This window comes from Physella acuta, unplaced genomic scaffold (assembly GCF_028476545.2).
Source record: "Physella acuta isolate Inbredline_101_S28 unplaced genomic scaffold, ASM2847654v3 ptg001126l, whole genome shotgun sequence".
Lineage (NCBI taxonomy): Eukaryota > Metazoa > Mollusca > Gastropoda > Physidae > Physella > Physella acuta.
In genome coordinates, this window is record NW_026732643.1 from 435,661 (window position 1) to 458,433 (window position 22,773).

Below are 22,773 nucleotides of genomic sequence, written 5' to 3' on the forward strand. Positions count from 1 at the left end.
TAGTTCCCATACATCACAGCAGACCGTCTTGGCTAGTTCCCCTACATCACAGCAGACCGACTTGGCTAGTTCCCATACATCACAGCAGACCGTCTTGGCTAGTTCCCATACATCACAGCAGACCGACTTACTGCCAGCCTCCAGGTTCACTTTGTTAAAGTCTGTTGCAGCCTGGGAGGCGGAGAGCTTCGCCGTCCCTCGCAGTTCTGAATGGTGCCACAGTAAAGATTTGATCAGCACGTATTCGTCTCAGTCTACACAAGACGCATGGAATGAAATTGTGGCTTTATTTTCGGACAGGAAGTCAGATCATAGCTCGAGGCGTGGTCCGAGTACTTCCCCCATTTGTGGCACCTGTCTTTCAGATTTCCTTTCGGTTGGGTCTGGCGCCCCAGCATTTCCTATTGCCCTCAACGGCTGTAGCCACTGGTTCTGTGAAGACTGCTGGAAGTCTAGAACCAGTCTCAAACTGAAAAGGAAAAAGCGAGTAAACGAAGTTGTCTGTCTTGAAAAGGGGTGCAACTGTGAAGTCGATTCTGTAACTCTGCTTACCATTTTTACAGTGAATGAAATACGACAAATACACAGAACTAGGTTAGAAAACTACATGACTGTGTCCTCGCTGGTAAAGCTCTGTCCAAACGAGACCTGTGGTCGTTTGATCTTTGCCAAACCACCGACAAACCTTGCGAATAAATCGGTTACGCTGGTCCTCTGTCAGTGCTCAAGCCAAGTTTGCTTTCATTGCCTACAGCCTCCCCACTGTCCTTCAACCTGTACAATGGCCAAAGGCTACCACGAGCTGATAAAGAAACAAAAACAGGACGTTCTGTGTCGCAGACTTCTGGACAGCGAGTACCCGGATGTCGTTCTGCGCGGGAAGACGTGTCCAAGATGTGGCCAGTTTGTGCAGCAAAGTCGTGTCGAAAACCGGAAAGCAGTTTGCCGTTGTGGGTGTGTCATCTGCTGGCCTTGCGGCCAAGACACGAGCATCAACGCTAAGCGCCACGAAGATTGCTTCCAATTTTTTCATCACTCAGATGAAAGGCTCAAACAAATGATCAATACAAATATAAGTAGCGAGCGAGCGAACAGCAGTTGGTATAAAACAGCCCTGTACCACAGGAAGATGAGACACCCGGAAGTGGTTGTTGCCATGTTTGCGATGGCCGAGAATTTAGCCGACAAGATGAGCAGGGCAGCCCAAACCAAAAGTTACCTCGGGGACCTGGAGAGTGCCTGCAAGTGCTGGTCCAAGCTGGCTGTAGCGTGGGCCAAAGATAACTACACCACAATTCTAGCCACGCACACACACGAGGCGGACCCGAACAGACCTGATTCTGGCCTATCCTTCTCGTCTGTAAGTCCCGAGCTCAGCTTGATGGAAGGTTCTCGACGCGAGGAGTCCCGCATTACGAAGGCCACGGAGAGCATAGTCCTGGTCAAGCTGGAGCTGCACTACATAGTCGAGTACACGGCCGTTCTCCTCGGCTCTGTCGTGCCCGTGCCGGATGGTCTGGTCAAGTGTCTACACCAGCTGGAGGATCTTTGTATAGCCTTTGGAATACTTCTGCAGAATCCACACGCACAGGCCGTCAGACAGATCATTCCATCGTTTCTTAGGCTACAAGCTCAGGGCCAGAGGATCATAGGAAACATTTTATCTGCCCTAGAGCGCGTGCCTCCAGGTGTCTTTTCTTGAATCCAGTCTAAACCAGATGTGACCTCACCCAGTCTGTTTACTGCAATAGTCTACTGTAACAAATAGTTTAAATCATGTTTCACTCAGTTATATCAAACTGAATTGTTTTAAACTTGACTGCTAACTCGAAAGCCTGGAGTTCGAATCAGGATTCAGGTCAATAGAACGCCCCAGAGTCCACCTAGCTTGGATGGGTACCTAACCAGTAGCGTAGCGAGGGTGGATGGGAGAACATATGTCCCTGGGCGCCGACCTTAGGGGGCGCCAAAGTGGGTTGGAAAAATAAATTGAAAGTTTGAGGAGGGTGTAAATCGAAAGTATGAGGGGGGGGGTGCAAATCGAAATCTTGACGGGGGTGCAATCGAAAAGTTTGTCCCCGGGCGCCGGGAAGGGTCGTTACGCCTCTGTACATAACTTACGTTAGGAAAAGTAAAGGCGGCCGGGCATAGTGTTGACCGTACTATCCTTTCATATGCCTAGGTGACAGAAACAGGTGAACTCTACTTCACTTATTATTTGGGTAATATAACTAAAAATAAAACATAGGCCGCTCACAAAGTTTTAGTCAGGGTATTCATTTGCAAATAAGTATTGTTATAATACTTTTAGGGGTAGGCTATTTGAGTCTGTGTGGTGCGATTTCTTACCAGGTGTGGGGGAACTCTGTAAAGAAGAAACAAAACTAACAGACTTTTATAAAGACATGGGTTTCAAACCCACAACTGACAGGTTAGATGTCACATACTCCACTTGGTCACGACGTCACATCAGCAGCGTAGCGAGGGGGGGGGGGGGGCGGGGGGGGGACATATGTCCCCGGGCGCCGACCTTAGGGGGCGCCAAAATGGGTTGGAAAAATAAATTGAAAGGTTAAGGGGGTGCAAATCGAAAGTTTGAGGGGGGGGGGGGGCAAATGGAAAACTCAAGGGGGGGTGCAAATGAAAATCTCACGGGGGGGGGGGGAGGGTGCAAATCGAAAGTTTGAGGGGGGGGGGGGTGCAAATCAAAATCTTGAGCGGAATGCAAATCGAAAAGTTTGTCCCCGTGCGCCGGGAAGGGTCGCTACGCCTCTGCGTCACATACAACTTTTTATATATTTTTTTTGCTATATTGAAATAATATGTAACAAAGTAACACTCCAGTGTTTTACATCACAGATTTCTAATGAGGACGAACAGCTATTGTCTAAAGATCAGTTATTTTGTCCTTATGTTTTACTACACAGATTTCGTATAAGGGCAAACAGTAACTTTCTGAAGATTAACTGGATCCTGAACGCGTGCAATGCAGACAAAAAAAATGCTCAGACAATAAATTGTTGTGACAATGTTAGTATGTAAAGCTTGTGTGTTGTGACATGGTGTGTAAAGCTTGTGTGTTGTGACATGGTGTGTAAAGCTTGTGTGTTGTGACATGGTGTGTAAAGCTTGTGTGTTGTGACATGGTGTGTAAAGCTTGTGTGTTGTGACATGGTGTGTAAAGCTTGTGTGTTGTGGCATGGTGTGTAAAGCTTGTGTGTTGTATAAAAGCATGTATGTTGTGGTGTGTAAGGATTGTGTGTTGTGACATGGTGTTTAAAGCTAGTATGATGTGGTGTGTAAAGTTTGTGTTGTGACATGGTGTGTAAAGCTTTGTGTTGTGACATGGTGTGTAAAGCTTGTGTTGTGACATGGTGTGTAAAGCTTGTGTTGTGACATGGTGTGTAAAGCTTGTGTTGTGACATGGTGTGTAAATCTTGTGTGTTGTGACATGGTGTGTAAAGCTTGTGTTGTGACATGGTGTGTAAAGTTTGTGTTGTGACATGGTGTGTAAAGCTTGTGTTGTGGTTTGTAAAGTGTGTGTTGTGACATGGTGTGTAAAGTTTGTGTTGTGACATGGTGTGTAAAGCTTGTGGTGTGGTGTGTAAAGCTTGTGATGCAACATGGTGTGTAAAGCTTGTGTTGTGACATGGTGTGTAAAGCTTGTGTTGTGACATGGTGTGTAAAGCTTGTGGTGTGGTGTGTAAAGCTTGTGATGCAACATGGTGTGTAAAGCTTGTGTTGTGACATGGTGTGTAAAGCTTGTGGTGTGGTGTGTAAAGCTTGTGATGCAACATGGTGTGTAAAGCTTGTGTTGTGGTTTGTAAAGTGTGTGTTGTTACATGGTGTGTAAAGCTTGTGTTGTGACATGGTGTGTAAAGCTTGTGTTATGACATGGTGTGTAAATCTTGTGGTGTGACATGGTGTGTAAAGCTTTGTGTTGTGACATGGTGTGTAAAGCTTGTGTGTTGTGACATGGTGTGTAAAGCTTGTGTTGTGGTTTGTAAAGTGTGTGTTGTTACATGGTATGTAAAGCTTGTGTGGTGTGACATGGTGTGTAAATCTTGTGGTGTGACATGGTGTGTAAAGCTTTGTGTTGTGACATGGTGTGTAAAGCTTGTGTGTTGTGACATGGTGTGTAAAGCTTGTGTTGTGACATGGTGTGTAAAGCTTGTGTTGTGACATGGTGTGTAAAGCATGTGTTGTGGTGTGTAAAGCTTGTGTTATGACATGGTGTGTAAAGCTTGTGTGTTGTGACATGGTGTGTAAAGTTTGTGTTGTGATATGGTGTGTAAAACTTGTGTTGTGTAAAGCTTGTGTGTTGTGACATGGTGTGTAAAGCTTCTGGTGTGACATGGTGTGTAAAGCTTGTGTTGTGACATGGTGTGTAAAGCTTTGTGTTGTGACATGGTGTGTAAAGCATGTGTGTTGTGACATGGTGTGTGAAGCTTGTGTGTTGTGACATGGTGTGTAAAGCTTGTGGTGTGGTGTGTAAAGCTTGTGATGCAACATGGTGTGTAAAGCTTGTGTTGTGGTTTGTAAAGTGTGTGTTGTTACATGGTGTGTAAAGCTTGTGTGTTGTGACATGGTGTGTAAAGCTTGTGTTGTGGTGTGTAAAGCTTGTGGTGTGACATGGTGTGTAAAGCTTGTGGTGTGACATGGTGTGTAAAGCTTGTGGTGTGACATGGTGTGTAAAGCTTGTGGTGTGACATGGTGTGTAAAGCTTGTGTGTTGTGACATAGTGTGTAAAGCTTGTGTGTTGTGACATGGTGTGTAAAGCTTGTGTGTTGTGACATAGTGTGTAAAGCTTGTGTGTTGTGACATGGTGTGTAAAGCTTGTGTTGTGACATGGTGTGTAAAGCTTGTGTGTTGTGACATGGTGTGTAAAGCTTGTGTGTTGTGACATGGTGTGTAAAGCTTATGTTGTGACATGGTGTGTAAAGCTTATGTTGTGACATGGTGTGTAAAGCATGTGTTGTGGTGTGTAAAGCTTGTGGTGTGACATGGTGTGTAAAGCTTGTGGTACGGTGTGTAAAGCTTGTGATGCAACATGGTGTGTAAAGCTTGTGTTGTGGTTTGTAAAGTGTGTGTTGTGACATGGTGTGTAAAGCTTGTGTTATGACATGGTGTGTAAAGCTTGTGTTGTGACATGGTGTGTAAATCTTGTGTGTTGTGACATGGTGTGTAAAGCTTGTGGGTTGTGACATGGTGTGTAAAGCTTGTGTTGTGGTTTGTAAAGTGTGTGTTGTGACATGGTGTGTAAAGCTTGTGTTGTGGTTTGTAAAGTGTGTGTTGTGACATGGTGTGTAAAGCTTGTGTTATGACAGGGTGTGTAAAGCTTGTGTGTTGTGACATGGTGTGTAAAGCTTTGTGTTGTGACATGGTGTGTAAATCTTGTGGTGTGACATGGTGTGTAAAGCTTGTGTTGTGACATAGTGTGTAAAGCTTGAGTTGTGGTAAGCATGTGTGTTGTGACATGGTGTGTAAAGCTTGTGTTGTGGTTTGTAAAGTGTGGGTTATGACATGGTGTGTAAAGCTTGTGATGCAACATGGTGTGTAAAGCTTCTGGTGTGACATGGTGTGTAAAGCTTTGTGTTGTGACATGGTGTGTAAATCTTGTGTGTTGTGACATGGTGTGTAAAGCTTGTGTTGTGACATGGTGTGTAAAGCTTCTGGTGTGACATGGTGTGTAAAGCATGTGTTGTGGTGTGTAAAGCTTTGTGTTGTGACATGGTGTGTAAAGCTTGTGTTGTGACATGGTGTGTAAAGCTTGTGTTGTGACATGGTGTGTAAATCTTGTGTGTTGTGACATGGTGTGTAAAGCTTGTGTTGTGACATGGTGTGTAAAGCTTCTGGTGTGACATGGTGTGTAAAGCATGTGTTGTGGTGTGTAAAGCTTTGTGTTGTGACATGGTGTGTAAAGCTTGTGTTGTGACATGGTGTGTAAAGCTTTGTGTTGTGACATGGTGTGTAAAGCTTGTGTGTTGTGACATGGTGTGTAAAGCTTGTGTTGTGACATGGTGTGTAAAGCTTCTGGTGTGACATGGTGTGTAAAGCTTGTGTTGTGACATGGTGTGTAAAGCTTGTGTTGTGACATGGTGTGTAAAGCTTGTGTGTTGTGACATGGTGTGTAAAGCTTGTGTTGTGACATGGTGTGTAAAGCTTCTGGTGTGACATGGTGTGTAAAGCTTGTGTTGTGACATGGTGTGTAAAGCTTGTGTTGTGACATGGTGTGTAAAGCTTGTGTGTTGTGACATGGTGTGTAAAGCTTGTGTTGTGACATGGTGTGTAAAGCTTCTGGTGTGACATGGTGTGTAAAGCTTTGTGTTGTGACATGGTGTGTAAAGCTTGTGTTGTGACATGGTGTGTAAATCTTGTGTGTTGTGACATGGTGTGTAAAGCTTGTGTTGTGACATGGTGTGTAAAGCTTCTGGTGTGACATGGTGTGTAAAGCATGTGTTGTGGTGTGTAAAGCTTTGTGTTGTGACATGGTGTGTAAAGCTTTGTGTTGTGACATGGTGTGTAAAGCTTTGTGTTGTGACATGGTGTGTAAAGCTTGTGTGTTGTGACATGGTGTGTAAAGCTTGTGTTGTGACATGGTGTGTAAAGCTTCTGGTGTGACATGGTGTGTAAAGCTTGTGTTGTGACATGGTGTGTAAAGCTTGTGTTGTGACATGGTGTGTAAAGCTTGTGTGTTGTGACATGGTGTGTAAAGCTTGTGTTGTGACATGGTGTGTAAAGCTTCTGGTGTGACATGGTGTGTAAAGCTTTGTGTTGTGACATGGTGTGTAAAGCTTGTGTTGTGACATGGTGTGTAAAGCTTGTGCTCCCTGACTATTTTGAGTTAGGTCCACTTATATCTCTCAGCACTGAACCACAGTATTACACAATGTTTGTTTAATTGTTAACTTTCAATTGGTTTTTGTCACCAGTTTTTGTATGTGTCCTAATGTTTAAAAATAAAAAGCCTTTATATTTTCATAAGTGTTAATAAAAGTTTAAAACAGAACATTTACTTTGCCTTCTGTTTATTTACAATAGATTGGCTTCACAATAATTAAAATATTTAACAATGGATGGGAGTACAAAAACCTGAGTTTGAACATCAACACAAACTTACAATCCAGAAATATGTGTGTGAGACCTAGGAACCTGCACTGTTATTGTGACAGAGTTGTGTCAGTAATGTGACAGTAATGTGACAGAGTTGTGTCAGTAATGTGACATCACAATATACTGGTCCAGTTACATTTTAAATAAACGCAATGTGTAAATAAACACAAACACATTTTGTAAATAAACACATTCAACAAGAGAAAGATGTGAGCAGTATAGTAATTATACTCAATAACTCATTTCCTAGGCTAACAACAGCTGTTCAATAGTTTTTTCAATACATTTAAGTTACAAAAATTATACATCTTTTTTTAGCAAATATAACGCAGCATACACATATTTTTAAAAATGATTTGAATTTATAAATCTAGTGAAGATTGATCAGACATGTATCTTGTGGTGAAATATTGAAACCTAGCTCCACAATTTGCTGTTTAAATGATTTATGTCTAAAAAATGTGACACCCAGTTGGCGTCAAAGCTTTCTACTGTCAGTGTCCTTGTGACGCTGTTCCCATATTGTTATTCCATCACACGCACAAAACCTTTTGGAGTTCTCAAACAGTCCCGAGGCTCTGGCAACAATCCCACATGCAAGTCTGTAGAAAGTTTAATGGCTCAGTTAACAAATGACATGCAAGCCTGTAGAAAGTTTGAAAGTTCAGTTAGTAAACAAATTACATGCAAGCCTGTAGAAAGTTTGAAAGCTCAGTTAACAAATTACATGCAAGCCTGTAGAAAGTTTAAAAGTTCAGTTAACAAATTACATGCAAGTCTGTAGAAAGTTTAAAAGTTCAGTTAACAAATTACATGCAAGCCTGTAGAAAGTTTGATGGCTCAGTTAAAAAACTGTATGGAAAATTGTTGAGACAGAGCTCTGTTTAAATGATTCAAACCTAGCGGTCCATGGGGCAGATGAAGTAGAGTTTACCTGTTTCTGCGAGTTCAGCATAAGTATGGATAGTGTGGCTAGTGTGGTCAGCACTATGCACATCTGCCTTTACTTGTACTAATGTGAGTCAGGTACCCATCAGAGCTTGGTAGAGTTAAGGACTAACTCAAGTTGAGATCCAAACTTGAGACGTACAGGTTAGCAGTTGGATGCCCTACCATCCTACCAAGCCCTCTCCCATTATAATGAATGGTATTAAATATTTTTTAGATGAAATGTTTAAATTGTTGAATAAGAAAATAGCTTTAAAAAACAATAATCAGAATCAAATCTTTTATGACAATCACTGAGAAATAACAATCATTGTCATAGGTCATTATAATTAAATGTACAGAAGAAATCTCTGAAATTAAAAAAATTATCTATTGAGCTAAACAAAAAGACTCTAAAAATTTGGTTATTGTACCTTTTGCTTTGGTTTAACTCAATTTTCTTCTCATCTCCTTGATGTACAACCACACAATGGCCAATAATTTCTGATAGTTTGACATTTTGTGCAACTAGTCGAAAATCTGCCGTCTGGTTTTCTTGTGGGTGAAGCTGGCTAAGGATGCCCTGAAACTAGGAAAAACAGAACAATTATACAGGGCAGGTAAAATGTTCTTGAATTGTCAACAACAAAATGTCACAAATGACCTGTTTGTATAAAGTAATTATATTCTACTGAAATGTATAGAAAATGTAATGTTGGTGTTAAAGTGTGAGTTCTGTTACTCACACTGCTTGATGTAAAGAGAGTTCCACAGCTGTCACAACCTGAGGTCACGTCCCCTGTCTGGTGGACAGTCAGAAACACAGGCTCGGCTGTGGGCAGCTGGTCAACTGTTCCCTCTATCAGGCATGAGTCTGTGTCTGTCTGCACAAACCTAAGCAGGCCTTGGACTCCACAGCTGCCTATGTTTAGTGCGGCCACTCCAGCACCCAGACTTTGTTGAGCTGAAAAAATAATGGATGACATTTGTTTCAATCAGCCTATTCAGAGATGCACATTCTTGTAACATGGTGGACCATTAAGGGCCAGAATGATAACGGCCATGTTGATGGGCCAGTTCAAATTTGAAGCAACAAGGAAGCTCAATTATTATTTTTCATCAGAATCTTCTTTTCCTGCCCAAGGCACATGGGGCAAATAAAGTAGAGTTTATCTGTTCCAATGAGCTCAGCATAAAGGGGAATTGGTCAGCACTATGCCCAACTGCCTTCCTTTCCCTAGCGCGTGTAAGGTACCCATCCGAGCAGGGTGGTCATACAGACTTGAAGATCTCAACTCAGGACTTTTGGGTTAGCAGTCGTAGGCTCTACCATTTCACCATGCTGTCTCTATTAGTATTTTTACTTCTTTATTAACTTTATTAAATCTATGATTTTACCCAACGTAAGTATAAAACCTTATAATCTTTATAATAACAATAAATAAAAAGTAAACAAATTTTTTATTAAATTTAATATAAAAAAGGTTATAAAGCCAAAAATATGTGAAATTGTTATTGTTTTTCGGGATTACAGTAATTTCTAACTATTGATTTAACTAGTAGCTGGCCTAATGAAAATGTCTAGTAATGATCCTGGCAACATAGAGGCCTGAGAAAAAACTTACTATTGATACCATGGCCTAACAGAACAGCTGACATCCCAGTCTTGGTTTCAATGGTGTTCTTCACAGATTCCGCTGCAATATTGCCTTCAACGACCAACCTCTGGGCTGCCACATCAACATCCACAGAGGAGACCCCTTCAACAGGAAATACAACATGCTAATACATTCTTATTGAAGCAATTAACTACTGAAAGCTAAAGTGATCAGCTAATGGTTGTCAAACTGATATGATATTAAATATGGGGTTTTAACTAAGCTGGAATATCACACGTTTGATGTTGGGAGGTATTAATTCAGGTTTGTATGTTTTATTACCATCAAAGAATTAGAGTTGGAAGGCCATATGGTATTCAAAATGTTGAATTGGTGAGTATTTGAAGTTAGTAGCTACTCATCCCCATAAAAGTTTAAGATAAAAAAGGAAATAAAAAAACTTCTGAGTTTTATATGGTTTCTTTCTGGCCATAACCCCCCTCCCACATATAGAACACAAAAAAAAAAAAAAACAGCCTCACCATCCAATCCAAGTAATGCTGTTTTAACTTTACCAGCACAGCAAGCACTATTCATTTCAACAGCAAATTCCATCTGTTGATAATTACACAGAGTTTAGGCAATCAAATCTTGTCTTTCTTTTTATTTCAGTACAGTTTTTGATAGCTACAACAATTTCAATATAATTCAAATGTGCATAGATATTTTGAGCTAGGGGTTGCCAATCTGTAAATCTTGAGTTCAGTCATCCTTGATTGTAAGTGAACTCAACAAGCTATTTAATAAGATATTTTAGAATCAAATATAAAATTTTTGATTCTTACTGATTATCCATAACCATGTTTTCATAAAGTACAAACAAGCCATACAGAATATTAATAATTAGATTTAAAGGTAATATATGCATGTTTGGCCAACCTATAAGAAATAAAAATTTGAATTTTTACTCACACAGTACTTGGGCTGGAACAGACCTACTAAATAAAAACATTTTTTAAAATAAAATTTTTTAGTTTCTACTTTTATTTTTACCTTGACAGTTGTATCTTTTAATCCTGGACACATAGTCATACTTTGACTAAGGTTGGACTTAGGGCTACTATTTAAAAAGCTGTTAGGCTTACATCCTGATGGACATACTGAGGGTGATTCTGTGGACTTTAGGACATCAGCCTCATCCATTTTTTAGAGATACCTACAAGATATTCAATATACTTTTCTTTTAAAACTATATGAGTATGCTATGTTCAATCTTTATAACTAATGATTAGTAACAACAATAAACTAAGACATTATTTAACCACCCTCCTAGTCAGAAGTGTGTTGTAAGGTGGTTTATCATTGTGTTAAAGACCTATTTTGTTACAGAAGTATGTGGTGGTGTTCAAGAGGCATGTTATATATATATATATATATATATATATATATATATATATATATATATATATATATATATATATATATATATATATATATATAAGGCCTATAGTTTTATTTTAATGGTCTGCATGGAAAAGTGGGGAAAGTGAGATAAGCGTGGCAAAAAAAAGCAAATAACAGCGAAGAGAAAAGCAGAAACAAAGATTAAACAACACATTATATTGTAACATTTAACCTAGGTTCAATATGTTCTGTGAAGATCAGGGATGAAGTATTAGTACACACTAGAGTAGAGTATAGACTAGAGTAGAGCAGTGGCGGAACTAGAAAAAAAGGGCCACCCCGCAAAAATATATTTTGCGCAATATATGTATATATATATATATATATATATATATATATTTTTTTTTTTTTTTTTTTTTTACTATGTCATTCTTTATTATGTTTTTTTTTTTAATAAATTAGAGAAGTAATTGCTTTTTAGATTGTTAAGTGCAATTTATTAAGTTTTTTAAGAAAACACATATTTGACTATTTAAAGATTTGAAGATTAAACAAAACATTATATTGTAACATTTAACCTAGGTTCAATATGTTCTGTGAAGATCAGGGATGAAGTATTAGTACACACTAGAGTAGAGTATAGACTAGAGTAGAGCAGTGGCGGAACTAGAAAAAAAGGGCCACCCCGCAAAAATATATTTTGCGCAATATATATATATATATATATATTTTTTTTTTTTTTTTTTTTTTTTTTTTTTTTCTTTTACTATGTCATTCTTTATTATGTTTTTTTTTTTTTAATAAATTAGAGAAGTAATTGCTTTTTAGATTGTTAAGTGCAATTTATTAAGTTTTTTAAGAAAACACATATTTGACTATTTAAAGAAGGGAAATTAGTCATGGAAGTGGTTTGAACGTTTGCCTATCTTTCACACTACAACTCATTTAGCCTATATATTTTTTCCTTTACGAAACAGTAGAACATCACTACTGTAGTAGATCTAGATCTGTTTTTTTTTTTTTACAGGAATTTTTTTTTTTTTAACTATTAAAAAATTGATTATGGTCGGCTGTGGGCCCCTAAACGGCCTGCCCCCCCCCCCCCCTCGCATTGCAGGGTCTGGCGGCACTGTAGTTCCGCCCCTGGAGTAGAGTCTAAAAAACTAAAAAAGTGAATTAAAGGCTAAAGGGACTGAAAGAGCTTAGCATTAAGCCGTTACAGTGAGTAAGAGAACAAAGTGAAGCTCCTCCACCGCTATCTCCTCCATCCTACAACAACTACATCAGCAAAGTAAATACAATTTATTCAATTTAATTTATAAAACGAGTTGAGTTTATTACTACTATTACTAGCTACTAGATCTAGATCTACTTCTAGATCTAGAAGTCTAGCTAGATCTAGTACTAACTTTAAAAACTTATAGATTTAATCTAACTCTAGGCCTAGTATTAGTTAGTTACTAATAGTTACTATTATTACTTAATACTACAGTAGTAGTAGTACTAGTTAAAATACTTAAGTAATAAGTATAAGTATTAAGTATATCTCAACTTAAATTATTAATTTAAAATTAATTAATAATATTTTTATTATTAGGCCTATTAAATTATATTAATAATTATTAATAATTAAGTTAGAAAGTTTTAGATAGTAACGACACGCCATACGAGCAATGTGACGGAACGAATTGAACTCGACTTACTCGTACGTCGAGGTACCACTTCACTGGGCCTAATAATTAATAATAAAATTATTAATTTTAAAAAATAATATTAAGCCCTAAGTAATAAATCACTTTCGGTTTCGCTTTGGACTCGTTTAGAGTGCTTAAAACAATAAATATTAAATAATTAAAAAACGGGAGTGATCTCCCCTAAAGGGGACTTCTAGAGCAATCGGGCTAAAGGGATTATTGGCAATTATTGTCATACAATTTTCAAATATTGAAAATTCTTAGAATTGAATAGGCCTAGAGTCGAAAAAAAGAAGTGCGCACCAAATGAACTTGAACAAACAAAACTCGCTCGTAGGCCTACTTTATACAAGACACTGTTTAAAAATGCATAAAACGTTTTAATAGAAAGCTTTTATGTAAAAATTTACTAATAATTTAATAATGCACTAAAAATGAGAATGAGAAATAAATGATTTTCTGTAAAAGTAATGAACTAATATTTATTATTTAAATAAGTAAAAATAAAAGTGTGGGTCGCTATAATTATAATATTATGTTTTGAAGATACTTTTACTAAAAATTTAGAAGCGACCCACACTTTTATTTCTAGTTATTCAAATAGTAGTTCATTATTAAAATCATTTATTTGCTCCTCTTAGTGCATTATTACATAAATGAGAAATTGGTTTGTTGGAAGTGGTCGAAATTTCGCTCGCCAATTTCGATCCACGACAGCAGACTTAAAACAATAACACAACAAAGGAAGCAAGTTTAATAAAATCATGTAAAAAGCACTGCTGTCTTAATATTAATCTGTTATTTTGTAGATCTACCTCATTCCCCAGTCACGATAAATTCTGTTGTTATTATATTATTATGGGTCGTATTTTGCATGAAATGATAGCAGAGTTTCTTCAAGGCATCTCTTTTGAAGAAAGTCTACCCCCCCCCCCAGACGAAATGGAATTTATATTAAAAATATATACTTTTAACAGTTCCGCCCCCTCCCCGAAATTTTCAAGTGCCCCCCCCCCCCCAGGATAAAAATTGTGTGAAATACTGAATGATAGTATGATAGCGGTTTTGTTAGTCTATTCCCTCAGTCTTTATCTGAATGAAAATTATGTTAATATTTAATACTATACTATAGGTATACCCAACCGACTCTAGGCTAGTGGATCTACTTAGCCCTACTGCTTACTTAGATATAGATTTCTAGGGCTACGTTGTTTATTTATTTAGATCTAGATCTCTAGTAATATTTAGATGTCTAGAGTCTAAGCTATCTATTAGCCATCCATAGAGGGAAACACATTAGGCCTAACTCGGTGCTAACTGAAGCTCTTAGTTTTAACATTGAACACTCCTTGTCACGTGACTAACACGTAAAGTCTGGAGGGATATTTGTTCTCAGGTCAACCATCTACATTAAGAAACAAGGCTTCCAGATCTATTCTAGAATCTATTTGTAAACATTCATTTAATTAGTAAGGAGCAGATTTAGATTAACTAGGTTTATATCTAGTGGTTATCGAGATAATGATAAAAAAAAAACTGCATAGCCTAGATCTAATCTAAGAGATTATTGTCTTTTTATGTCATTATGAATAATAATTCAATATGATGATGTCTAGCCGATCCGATGTATAATGTATATGTATCGTTGTTTGTAGATCTACTATTCTAGATCTAGATCTAGTTGTAGCCCAAGTGTCTAGATTCTAATGTAGATACTTTATTATTAATTATAAGTTAGTATTTATAAGTCTACTAGAATATCTATATTCAACTATATAGTTTGTAGATTCTAGATCTAGAATCTAGATAGATCTAGAATCTAGATCTTATTCTAGATCTAGACTAGATCGCAGATCTATCTACTAGATCTAGTAACTAGTATCTAGATCTAGATCTAGAGATCTCTAGACTAGTTCTGGGATGATTGTGCCAGTGTCCGACAATGTGTTCATCTGCCAACGGTCTGGATTGTACCATCAAGTCAAAAAAAAACCATGTAGGCTATTGAAGGGCCTATGCAAAAAAACAAAACCATTATTATTAAAACATAAGTTTAACACAAAAACATCTAGGCCCCATGTATGTTATATATTGTATAGGGGTCTACCAATTTAACTACTTCAGCTGTTGCTTTTAGTTTTTAGAGACCATGGCAAGTGTCACTCTCATGCCATTTTTGCATTCAATGTCTGTTCCTTTTCTTCATTTTGATGTCCAGCGTCCTCATAAAGTGCATAAAGTATTGCTCGCATATGGTACAAAAATCGCCAAAGCTTTTGTAGCAATAACAGGTGTCATGCACAGGTGTCTACATCAGCTGCCTTTTTTGTTGTAAGAGGCTTACAAAATATAAAACCTTCTTTTATCACATTGTCTTTTACATATCTCACTAATTGGCCACAATATAGAAATATTGTTGGTGAACAAAATTGGGTTTGCTCTGTGCATGTAATGTCACAGATTGTGTTGACATGATTTATAATGTGTGTCAAGGGTAAAATATGATACCGATATGTGTTGTCTGGCTTGCACTTATGCTGTTGTATTTGAACTATCCTCCACACTGACAAACTCCAAACGTGAATCAGATGAGTGGGGTGTGTGTCTTGACCTCAAGAGAACTTGACTGACTCCCCAAATCACTGGAGTTTGATTGAGCCCAGTTTAAGAATCACTGATCTAGATCTAAAACTGACTAGATATAGTGTAAAAAAAAATGTATAGTCTGTCAGTGTAGTAGAAGATCTAGAAAACTAGATCTACTATTTAGGTCCAGTCTTATTAGGTTACTCTTTTGGACAATATTTTTTATTATTACCATAGAGCATAGGCTTAGGGTAGATGAAATATAGCTCACCTGTTTCATTAGTAAGTTTGTCACTGACAGGTAGACTATTTGATGCTATCTAGCTAGATCTAGATGTATTGCTGGTGGGTAGGCTTCTTTGTAACAAGATGCCATTCATTAGGCCTAACATAAGTCCTTACGTTCCCAACTGTAATTAGGCCTACTGTAGATTTATTTTATTTTTAACTAGACCTACTCACTTTGAATTTAAAAAAACTCAGTTTTGACTTTGATTTTGTCTAAATATTAATTCTGTAATTTAGCCTATGCCTATTTTTCCTTTTATGTTTTATGAGTATGATGATTATTACAGGTGCAGTTCCCTGTGGATTATTGGGTGTCACTGATGATTGAATAATTTCAAAATGTCAACAAAGGTATTTATTTACTAAAAGTTAACTTAGAATCTAACTCTTATCATCTATGGACAGCATAAATAAAGAGTCAAGTTTCTGTTAGTTAACTTGTAAAAGTAAATAAATATAGATAGCCTATATTTAGTAGGCCTATGACTTGCTACTGCTAGCCTCAACCCTGAACTTGAGTATTGATATTACCTGTGACTGTCAGTAATTAGTTAAGTTGCTGGTGGTTTTGCTTTAGCATAAGGTCTGAAATTAGGGTTAAGGTTGTTGTAGAACTTTGGTTAGGGAACAGGTTAGTTTTGACACTGGCAAGTCCTACTTGTATTTTGATCTAGTATAGTTAACCACCAGTACCAGTCAGTGGAGTATCTGTGTTACTGATGTCTGACTATGCAAAGTTGTTGCTTCAGGTAGTTAGTAGTATTGATATTGTAATCTCGGGTTTAGTGTTATGTAGCCAACATTAAAACTTCATAAAAATTTGAAGGTTGTCACAAGCTTTATCTCTTATCAATTTATTATCCCATATAAGAATGAATAATTATCCACAGTTTAGAAATAGAAGAAAACTCAGCTCAATGGTTATTACATACAATACAAAGCGCAGAGTGAAAAGAAAAAGGCAAATACAATCAGAGGATGCAATTTCTGATATACAAAAAGAAGCACAGAGAGGTAAAATAGCTTTACTAGATTAATCTGTTTACATGGTATATGAATAAGGTTAAGTAGGCATAAAAATTCATATGAAATTTATGTTTGTTTTCAATTTTTAATTATAGTATGCAACTTTTGCTTAAGCGGAGAAGACTGTGAAATAGATTTTGGAATGTTTTTGGGAAAAGAAGATGTAACTGTGCATTATTTTTGTTTGGTAAGTTTTGAAGTATATATATTAGAACTCATCATTTTAATATAAAATTTCACTGTTCATGTGAGATTGTTGTTTCTTTTATGTCATAATTTTTAATCTCGTCATCTAACGAGAAAATAGGGCTGTTCTAATACCTTTACTACTTTATTGATAGGCTTCCTACTGCAGAAAAATACTGATTTTCTCAATTTTCTACACTATAACTAACTAAATATGTCAGTGTTGTTTTACAATATAAATGAAATACAATTTCCATTCCATATACTAAATTCAGTCTTCCATAAAATGTTCTGGTACTACAAATAAATAAATTTGCCCCATAATCTTTATTTCATTTACTTTCAGCTTCTTTCAAGTGGCCTGTGCCAAAATACTAAACCAAATGACAAGAAAAGTATTCTTGGATTTCTGTTGACCGATATAAAAAAAGAGATAAAAAGAGGAAATAGGCTGGTTAGTTAAAACTTTCTCGCTAATTTGTCTACAAATTTTCACAAATTTCATTTTTTTTTTATATTGAACTCTTTTTTTTTAACAGAAATGTTGTTTTTGCCATGAAAAAGGAGCAACTATTGGATGTTGTATTGGCTCCTGTAAAAAAGCTTTTCATCTCAACTGTGGTCGACAAAATGGTACCCTGCACCAGTTTTTTGACAGCTTTCAGTAAGAGATGCACAATGTTCAATATTTATTTCTCTAAGGTCTCTCTGCAGTAAGGTGTATCAGTAAGAAACTAAATGTGTTAAAAATCTCAGGGCTTGCTTTAATGTGTACTGATTTTTCTATTGTATTGCTTAACAAGATTTTTGTAGTTTCACATAGAAAACATTTTTTCATGTTTGTTTTCAGGTCATATTGTCCAGAGCATAGACTGCAGCAGGATGTTAAAGCCAAATTACAGTTGCAAAAAGCAGGAAGTCACATTTGCCCAATCTGCTTGATATCTGTAAACTCAGCCAAATTTCCACACTCACTAGTTGCACCTTGCTGTGTTAGGTCTCACTTCCATAGGAAATGCTTGCAGGTACAATTTTTTTATTTAGGTAATTTTAGGCCAAATGTGTTTGAATTAAATGGTTTGAGCCCAAAGTCCAAGGTGAGAGATACCTGTGTGCTAAGAAAACAGTTTGATACTAATTTATATTTGAATGTTTTTAATAGCATCTAAATTATGTACCTTTTCTGTACACTTTATAGAATACATCTGCATCATTAATACATTACAGAATATCTTCAAAACACTTGCAGTTTGTTAACTTTGAGCTTTTTTCCTCAGCAATATGCCATTTCAGCGGGGAAACATTATTTCAAATGTCCTTTATGTAACTGTGTTAAGGAATTTCAATCTGAAATGCAGAAATTTGGCGTTTATATACCTGACCAGTAAGTAAAACACACACTCAGTTTATATGCATACACAAAAATCTATGGATGACCCCTATTTAAAGCCACCCTTTGTTTTGTTCTCTAAGCCCCACTTCACTTTGGTAGGCTAAATATTATTGATAATATTACACTTCATTTAAGTCTAGTTTACATTTGAATTAAACTGTAGTAAAAAAAAAACCAAAGACAGCACAATCAAGTTTTTATGATCACTCACATTTTATATTTTATTAAATAACACTGAGCTTTTTTTTTTTTTAAATATTTAAATGCTCCTTCGAGAGTGAGTCAGACCAATTTTAATTTCATTGTAAAATTTTAATTCAAATTTTAAATTTTTTTTTGTTTAATATAGAGATGCATCGTGGGAAAGAGAACCAAATGCTTTTCATGATCTCCTTGAAAGATATGACACTTGTGATGCTTTAGTTTGCACTTGTCCGCAAGGAAAAAACTTTGATGCAGATTCAGGGTCTGTAATATTTTTTGTTTTATATTACTGTCATATGAATCTTTAAAACTCTTATAGCAGATTTGTATTATACAAAAGTTCATATAAATGATGTTCAACAGGGATTATGAATTGTTTCTCTGTGGTTGGTGCGGATCAGCTGGATCTCATCTAGCTTGTGGGGCACTCATAGAAAAAGATGATGTTCTTTTGTGTAAAGATTGCGCAGAGATAGCTGAAGGTAGGTACTTCAGTTTCTAACAATTAATTTTTTCCAAAATCACAGCATTTGTAGATCAAGTCTATGAAGTTCAATTTTTCTTTAATAAAGCATCCATAATACCTTCCTAGCTGCTTTTGCTTCATTGTGAACTGGCCTTTTCGTGTTTTTGTCTACTAACTTTTTATAGGTTATAATAAATTTTCTTTGAAATTTAGAAATACTCATCATTCCCAAATCTCTAATACATAATTACATCTTCTGTAAAAAAAAAAAAACTATTCTGTTTGTCAATAAATAATTCTTTGATATTCAGATATAGAAAAAAAGAGCAAAAAACGGAAATCATGTATAGCTGCTACTTCCCAACAATCATTGACTGTACCAGGAACATCTACCAGACGCAGAGTAGGAAGACCTTCTAGAAATTCCAAGCTACCTTCTGCTGGATCAAGCTATTCACAGGTGCGATTGAGGTCTCGACAACACTTGTTGGTTCAGTAAAGTGAGAAGCTTTCATTTCCAGTGTCATCTGCTTACCTGCAGCATGTCCCTATTATTTTTGCATGAATTTCGTCATTTTCAGCTACTCCGTTGTCACTTTGAGCATTGCCTTTTCACATTTTTAATAATTAAATATCAACACAGATGATCTTTTACTTAACATTTTTAAAAAAATGTAAATACATTTTTTAAAAATGTAAATAATGGAGACAACTGTCCCGAGTCTAGCAGTGTTAGGACAAGCAGTTAGCAGGACTAATGTTAGCAGATTAGGACTAGCAGTGTAGTCACTCTTTCAGATTAAGGCTATAAATATGCTGACCTAGATTTAAACAGTTCTATTCATTTTATCAACTAATCATCAGATTCAACTAATTATGCTCTCAAAAAGTGTTATGTCCGCATCAACCTGTTTCAGCCAAGATAATTACAGGTAGCAACAAAATAAAAAAACTAGAAAATGAGTTCATTTTTTAAATTTGAACAGATCAGCACACAAAAAATCAACTATAACCTGAGTCCATTTTTTAAAAATTTAACATTGAAAATAAATTTAACTATTCCTCTTTCAAATTAGCTACCCAATTGTGTAGTGTACGATCAAATTTTGTTTTGTCTTTATAAATACTGACCTTCTAATAGAAATTCATGCACCAGGGCATGAAGTACCAGAATCTTTTTTTAAAAAAATTATGCAGCTGTAAGGATAAATTTAAATTTGTTTTTCTCAATAGAAATGTGCTAAAAGCTTATCATAAATGTAGCTCTATATTGTATTATGTAATTCTGTATCTTTATTACATTTTGTTTTAAATTCTAAATAGTAACAAAATAAGTTTAAAAAATTACATGTAAAGTAGCAACCTTCCATGACATATTGTATGTAAAGTAGCAACCTTCCTTGACATAAAATGTATGTTGGTTCCTCTTAATTTACTCCGGACATGCTTATGCCGTGTTTATGTACATTGTCAGAGACAAAATGAAAACACCCAATTGTATTTTAGTTACCAAACATACAAGAAACATCAAATGCATCAATCTTTGGTCAAGTCCGACATAAACCAAACAGTCAGATTTTAATAACCATATTTATCGCCTGGCTTCAAAATGTTGAAAACCTACTAAGAGCAGTCCATTTCATGATATATTGCAAAACAGAATATCTTTAAAACAAATATTTTTGTTTAGGATGGATGCAGACTTAAGAACAGTTGGCTTGGAAAGACTGAACATTTGGATTTTTTTTAAACTTAAATATTGACTTATTTTTAAAATTTAGCACAAAAAAAACATTTAAAATAAGCATTTTAAAAGCCCTAAAAAGAAGAAAATAAATATAATTTTCTTAGCCAAATAGATTTCTTGAACAACAAAGCTTTTTCTGTTATGGTTTAAGAAAATTATATAATGTGCTTATTTTTAGTTTTTAAATATAAAGGTTCATGTATATATTATTTTAAATGTTGTAAATTATTTTTAATCATGAGCTAGGTGAGCAAATAATGTTGAAATAATGAAATAGTGTACCCAGCATTGTAGCTTTAGGTGCTTTTTTTAAAAAAGTTTCAGCTTTATTTTGCTCTAATATACATTCTTTACAAAAAGTAAATAATAATTTTCTTTTTCAGTTGAAGCCATCAGTAGAGTCCAAGTTGTTAAACAGCTGGATCACAGTTTCACTAAGCAGAATTGATAGTTTAGTTTCGTTGTCTGAAGGAAGAATAAATGTAAGTGATGTTCCAGAACTCATATCAACGCAGCAAGACATTTCTAACAATGCTCGACAAAGTCCTACTGAAGAACTCTTGCCATCCTTGTATTTTATGGGTGGACAGCTGTCACCAAAGCTTGTATTTGATGACCCACCATCACTGTCTCCACCCCGAGATCTTGATGCTTGTAATAACTGCCACCTAGAACAAGTTACACCTTCCAAGGAAAATGATCAGTTGGCCAAAATGAACCCAGAGATTGAACTAAAGCACACTGAACTGCAAGCAAACAGTGAAGAAGTCAAGAAACAAAACTGTTTAAAAGAATGTGACACAAACATAATGCACTTGAATTGGGATGGAACACAGCCTTCAATTAAAAGTTTGAAACGTCCAAGTCATACTAATGATTCCCCAAAGCTTTTGAGTCTGACCCAAACAAAAATATTTGAATTTTTCAAATCTGTCTGAGGTTTATCGTTTAGTAAAAACTGTTTTTTAAATTATATATAGTTACCGGTTAAAATTGTATTAAAAACATTGCTTAAATGATGATTGAAAGTACATGTAAATACATGTATGTATTTTTGTTTACACATTTTATTAATGGTATTTGGTCATTGGACTAGGTCTATGCTAGTTCTCATTTTCATTTGTAAATTATTTTTAATAATTTTTACTATACTGAATTTTACAATATTTTTTTAATTTATTTTAAATTGTGACAATGTTCTCAGTGAATGCTGCTTACAAGATTTAAAAGCACATTCGGGATAGAAAGACATTGTGTTAACTCCAAACCTTGCTTTCTCAACTTATTTCTCTTAACATTATTTTGTAGTTTGTGCTACTCCATCTTTTGTAGATTTTTTTCTGGCCCAAATAAAATATTGTAAATAGTGTAGTGGATTTTGTAAAAAAAAAACATGCTTTATATTTTTATTTTAGCCGGTCAGCCACAGCTGTGATGTTATGTACCTGCGACCAAACCTCAATAGAAGACTTTCCTCAATATTAAAAATATTGCAGCACAGCAATTGTGCTCATTGAATTACATACAAAAAAACTTCTTAAAATTTTTAAATCTTATTATTATTCTTACAGCACACAAACCAGTTATGTTGCATTTGTAAATGTGTATATAAAAATATATAATTTAAAAAGATATGTCACTGACTGTTTGTTGCAGTACCTAATTTTCCATTTAAGTAATACATTTTTGCTATATGCTTATCAATGCTCATTATATATTATGTTGAGGTAATGTAAAAGTCACTTTTTACAAGTTAAAGGTATTAAAACAAAAGAAAGCCCAATAAGGAGCCTATCAGAATTATTTTATTTAAAGAACTATGTGTATATTTAACAAGATATATATTGCAATTTATAACTGATTTGAGAGAGAATTGTATGCTAGAGACAAACAGTTTCTACAGAAATAAAGAATTTCGAAATAAAGATTTAGAATCAGTTGTATGTTTAGTATTGTCATCCATATGTATGTTTAGTTACACTTTTAAATACTGACATGATAATGGCTACCATAATGCCAGTTTTTAACCTACCTGTGATACCAGTAGAAAAACGCTTCTGTTACAGTACATAATTGAGTCAGCAGTTTGACAAGTTCCATTATTAGAAATGGATAAAATGATTTGTTTAGATTTTGCTATT

At 35.7% G+C, this 22,773-nt stretch overlaps 2 protein-coding genes across 6 annotated transcripts; one reads left to right on the forward strand and one right to left on the reverse strand.

The window, feature by feature from the left end:
• Positions 1-7,011: 7,011 nt before the first annotated feature.
• Positions 7,012-14,033, reverse strand: LOC131956070 (copper chaperone for superoxide dismutase). 3 transcript variants are annotated; one of them, XM_059320449.1, is made up of 7 exons: positions 13,920-14,033; positions 10,692-10,854; positions 10,181-10,253; positions 9,666-9,800; positions 8,787-9,004; positions 8,475-8,629; positions 7,012-7,715 (listed from the first exon to the last, which is right to left on the reverse strand). In XM_059320449.1, exons 2-7 carry the CDS (start codon positions 10,839-10,841, stop codon positions 7,592-7,594), a joined length of 855 nt encoding a protein of 284 aa, XP_059176432.1. In that variant the 5' UTR covers positions 10,842-10,854; positions 13,920-14,033; the 3' UTR covers positions 7,012-7,591. The 3 variants fall into 3 exon arrangements, with proteins under 3 accessions (XP_059176432.1, XP_059176431.1, XP_059176433.1); XM_059320448.1 differs by lacking the exon at positions 13,920-14,033 and adding an exon at positions 12,746-12,866; XM_059320450.1 differs by lacking the exon at positions 13,920-14,033 and adding an exon at positions 12,839-12,857.
• Positions 14,034-14,096: 63 nt separating this feature from the next.
• Positions 14,097-22,565, forward strand: LOC131956068 (PHD finger protein 7). 3 transcript variants are annotated; one of them, XM_059320444.1, is made up of 12 exons: positions 14,097-14,205; positions 15,898-15,961; positions 16,501-16,624; positions 16,732-16,823; positions 17,169-17,276; positions 17,362-17,486; positions 17,673-17,847; positions 18,100-18,206; positions 18,565-18,681; positions 18,783-18,901; positions 19,197-19,345; positions 21,016-22,565. In XM_059320444.1, the coding sequence occupies exons 2-12, from the start codon at positions 15,950-15,952 to the stop codon at positions 21,568-21,570; spliced, it is 1,683 nt and encodes a 560-aa protein (XP_059176427.1). In that variant the 5' UTR covers positions 14,097-14,205; positions 15,898-15,949; the 3' UTR covers positions 21,571-22,565. The 3 variants fall into 3 exon arrangements, with proteins under 3 accessions (XP_059176427.1, XP_059176428.1, XP_059176429.1); XM_059320445.1 differs by having other exon boundaries at positions 14,097-14,186; XM_059320446.1 differs by having other exon boundaries at positions 19,197-19,385; positions 21,016-21,148.
• The last annotated feature ends 208 nt before the right edge of the window (positions 22,566-22,773 follow it).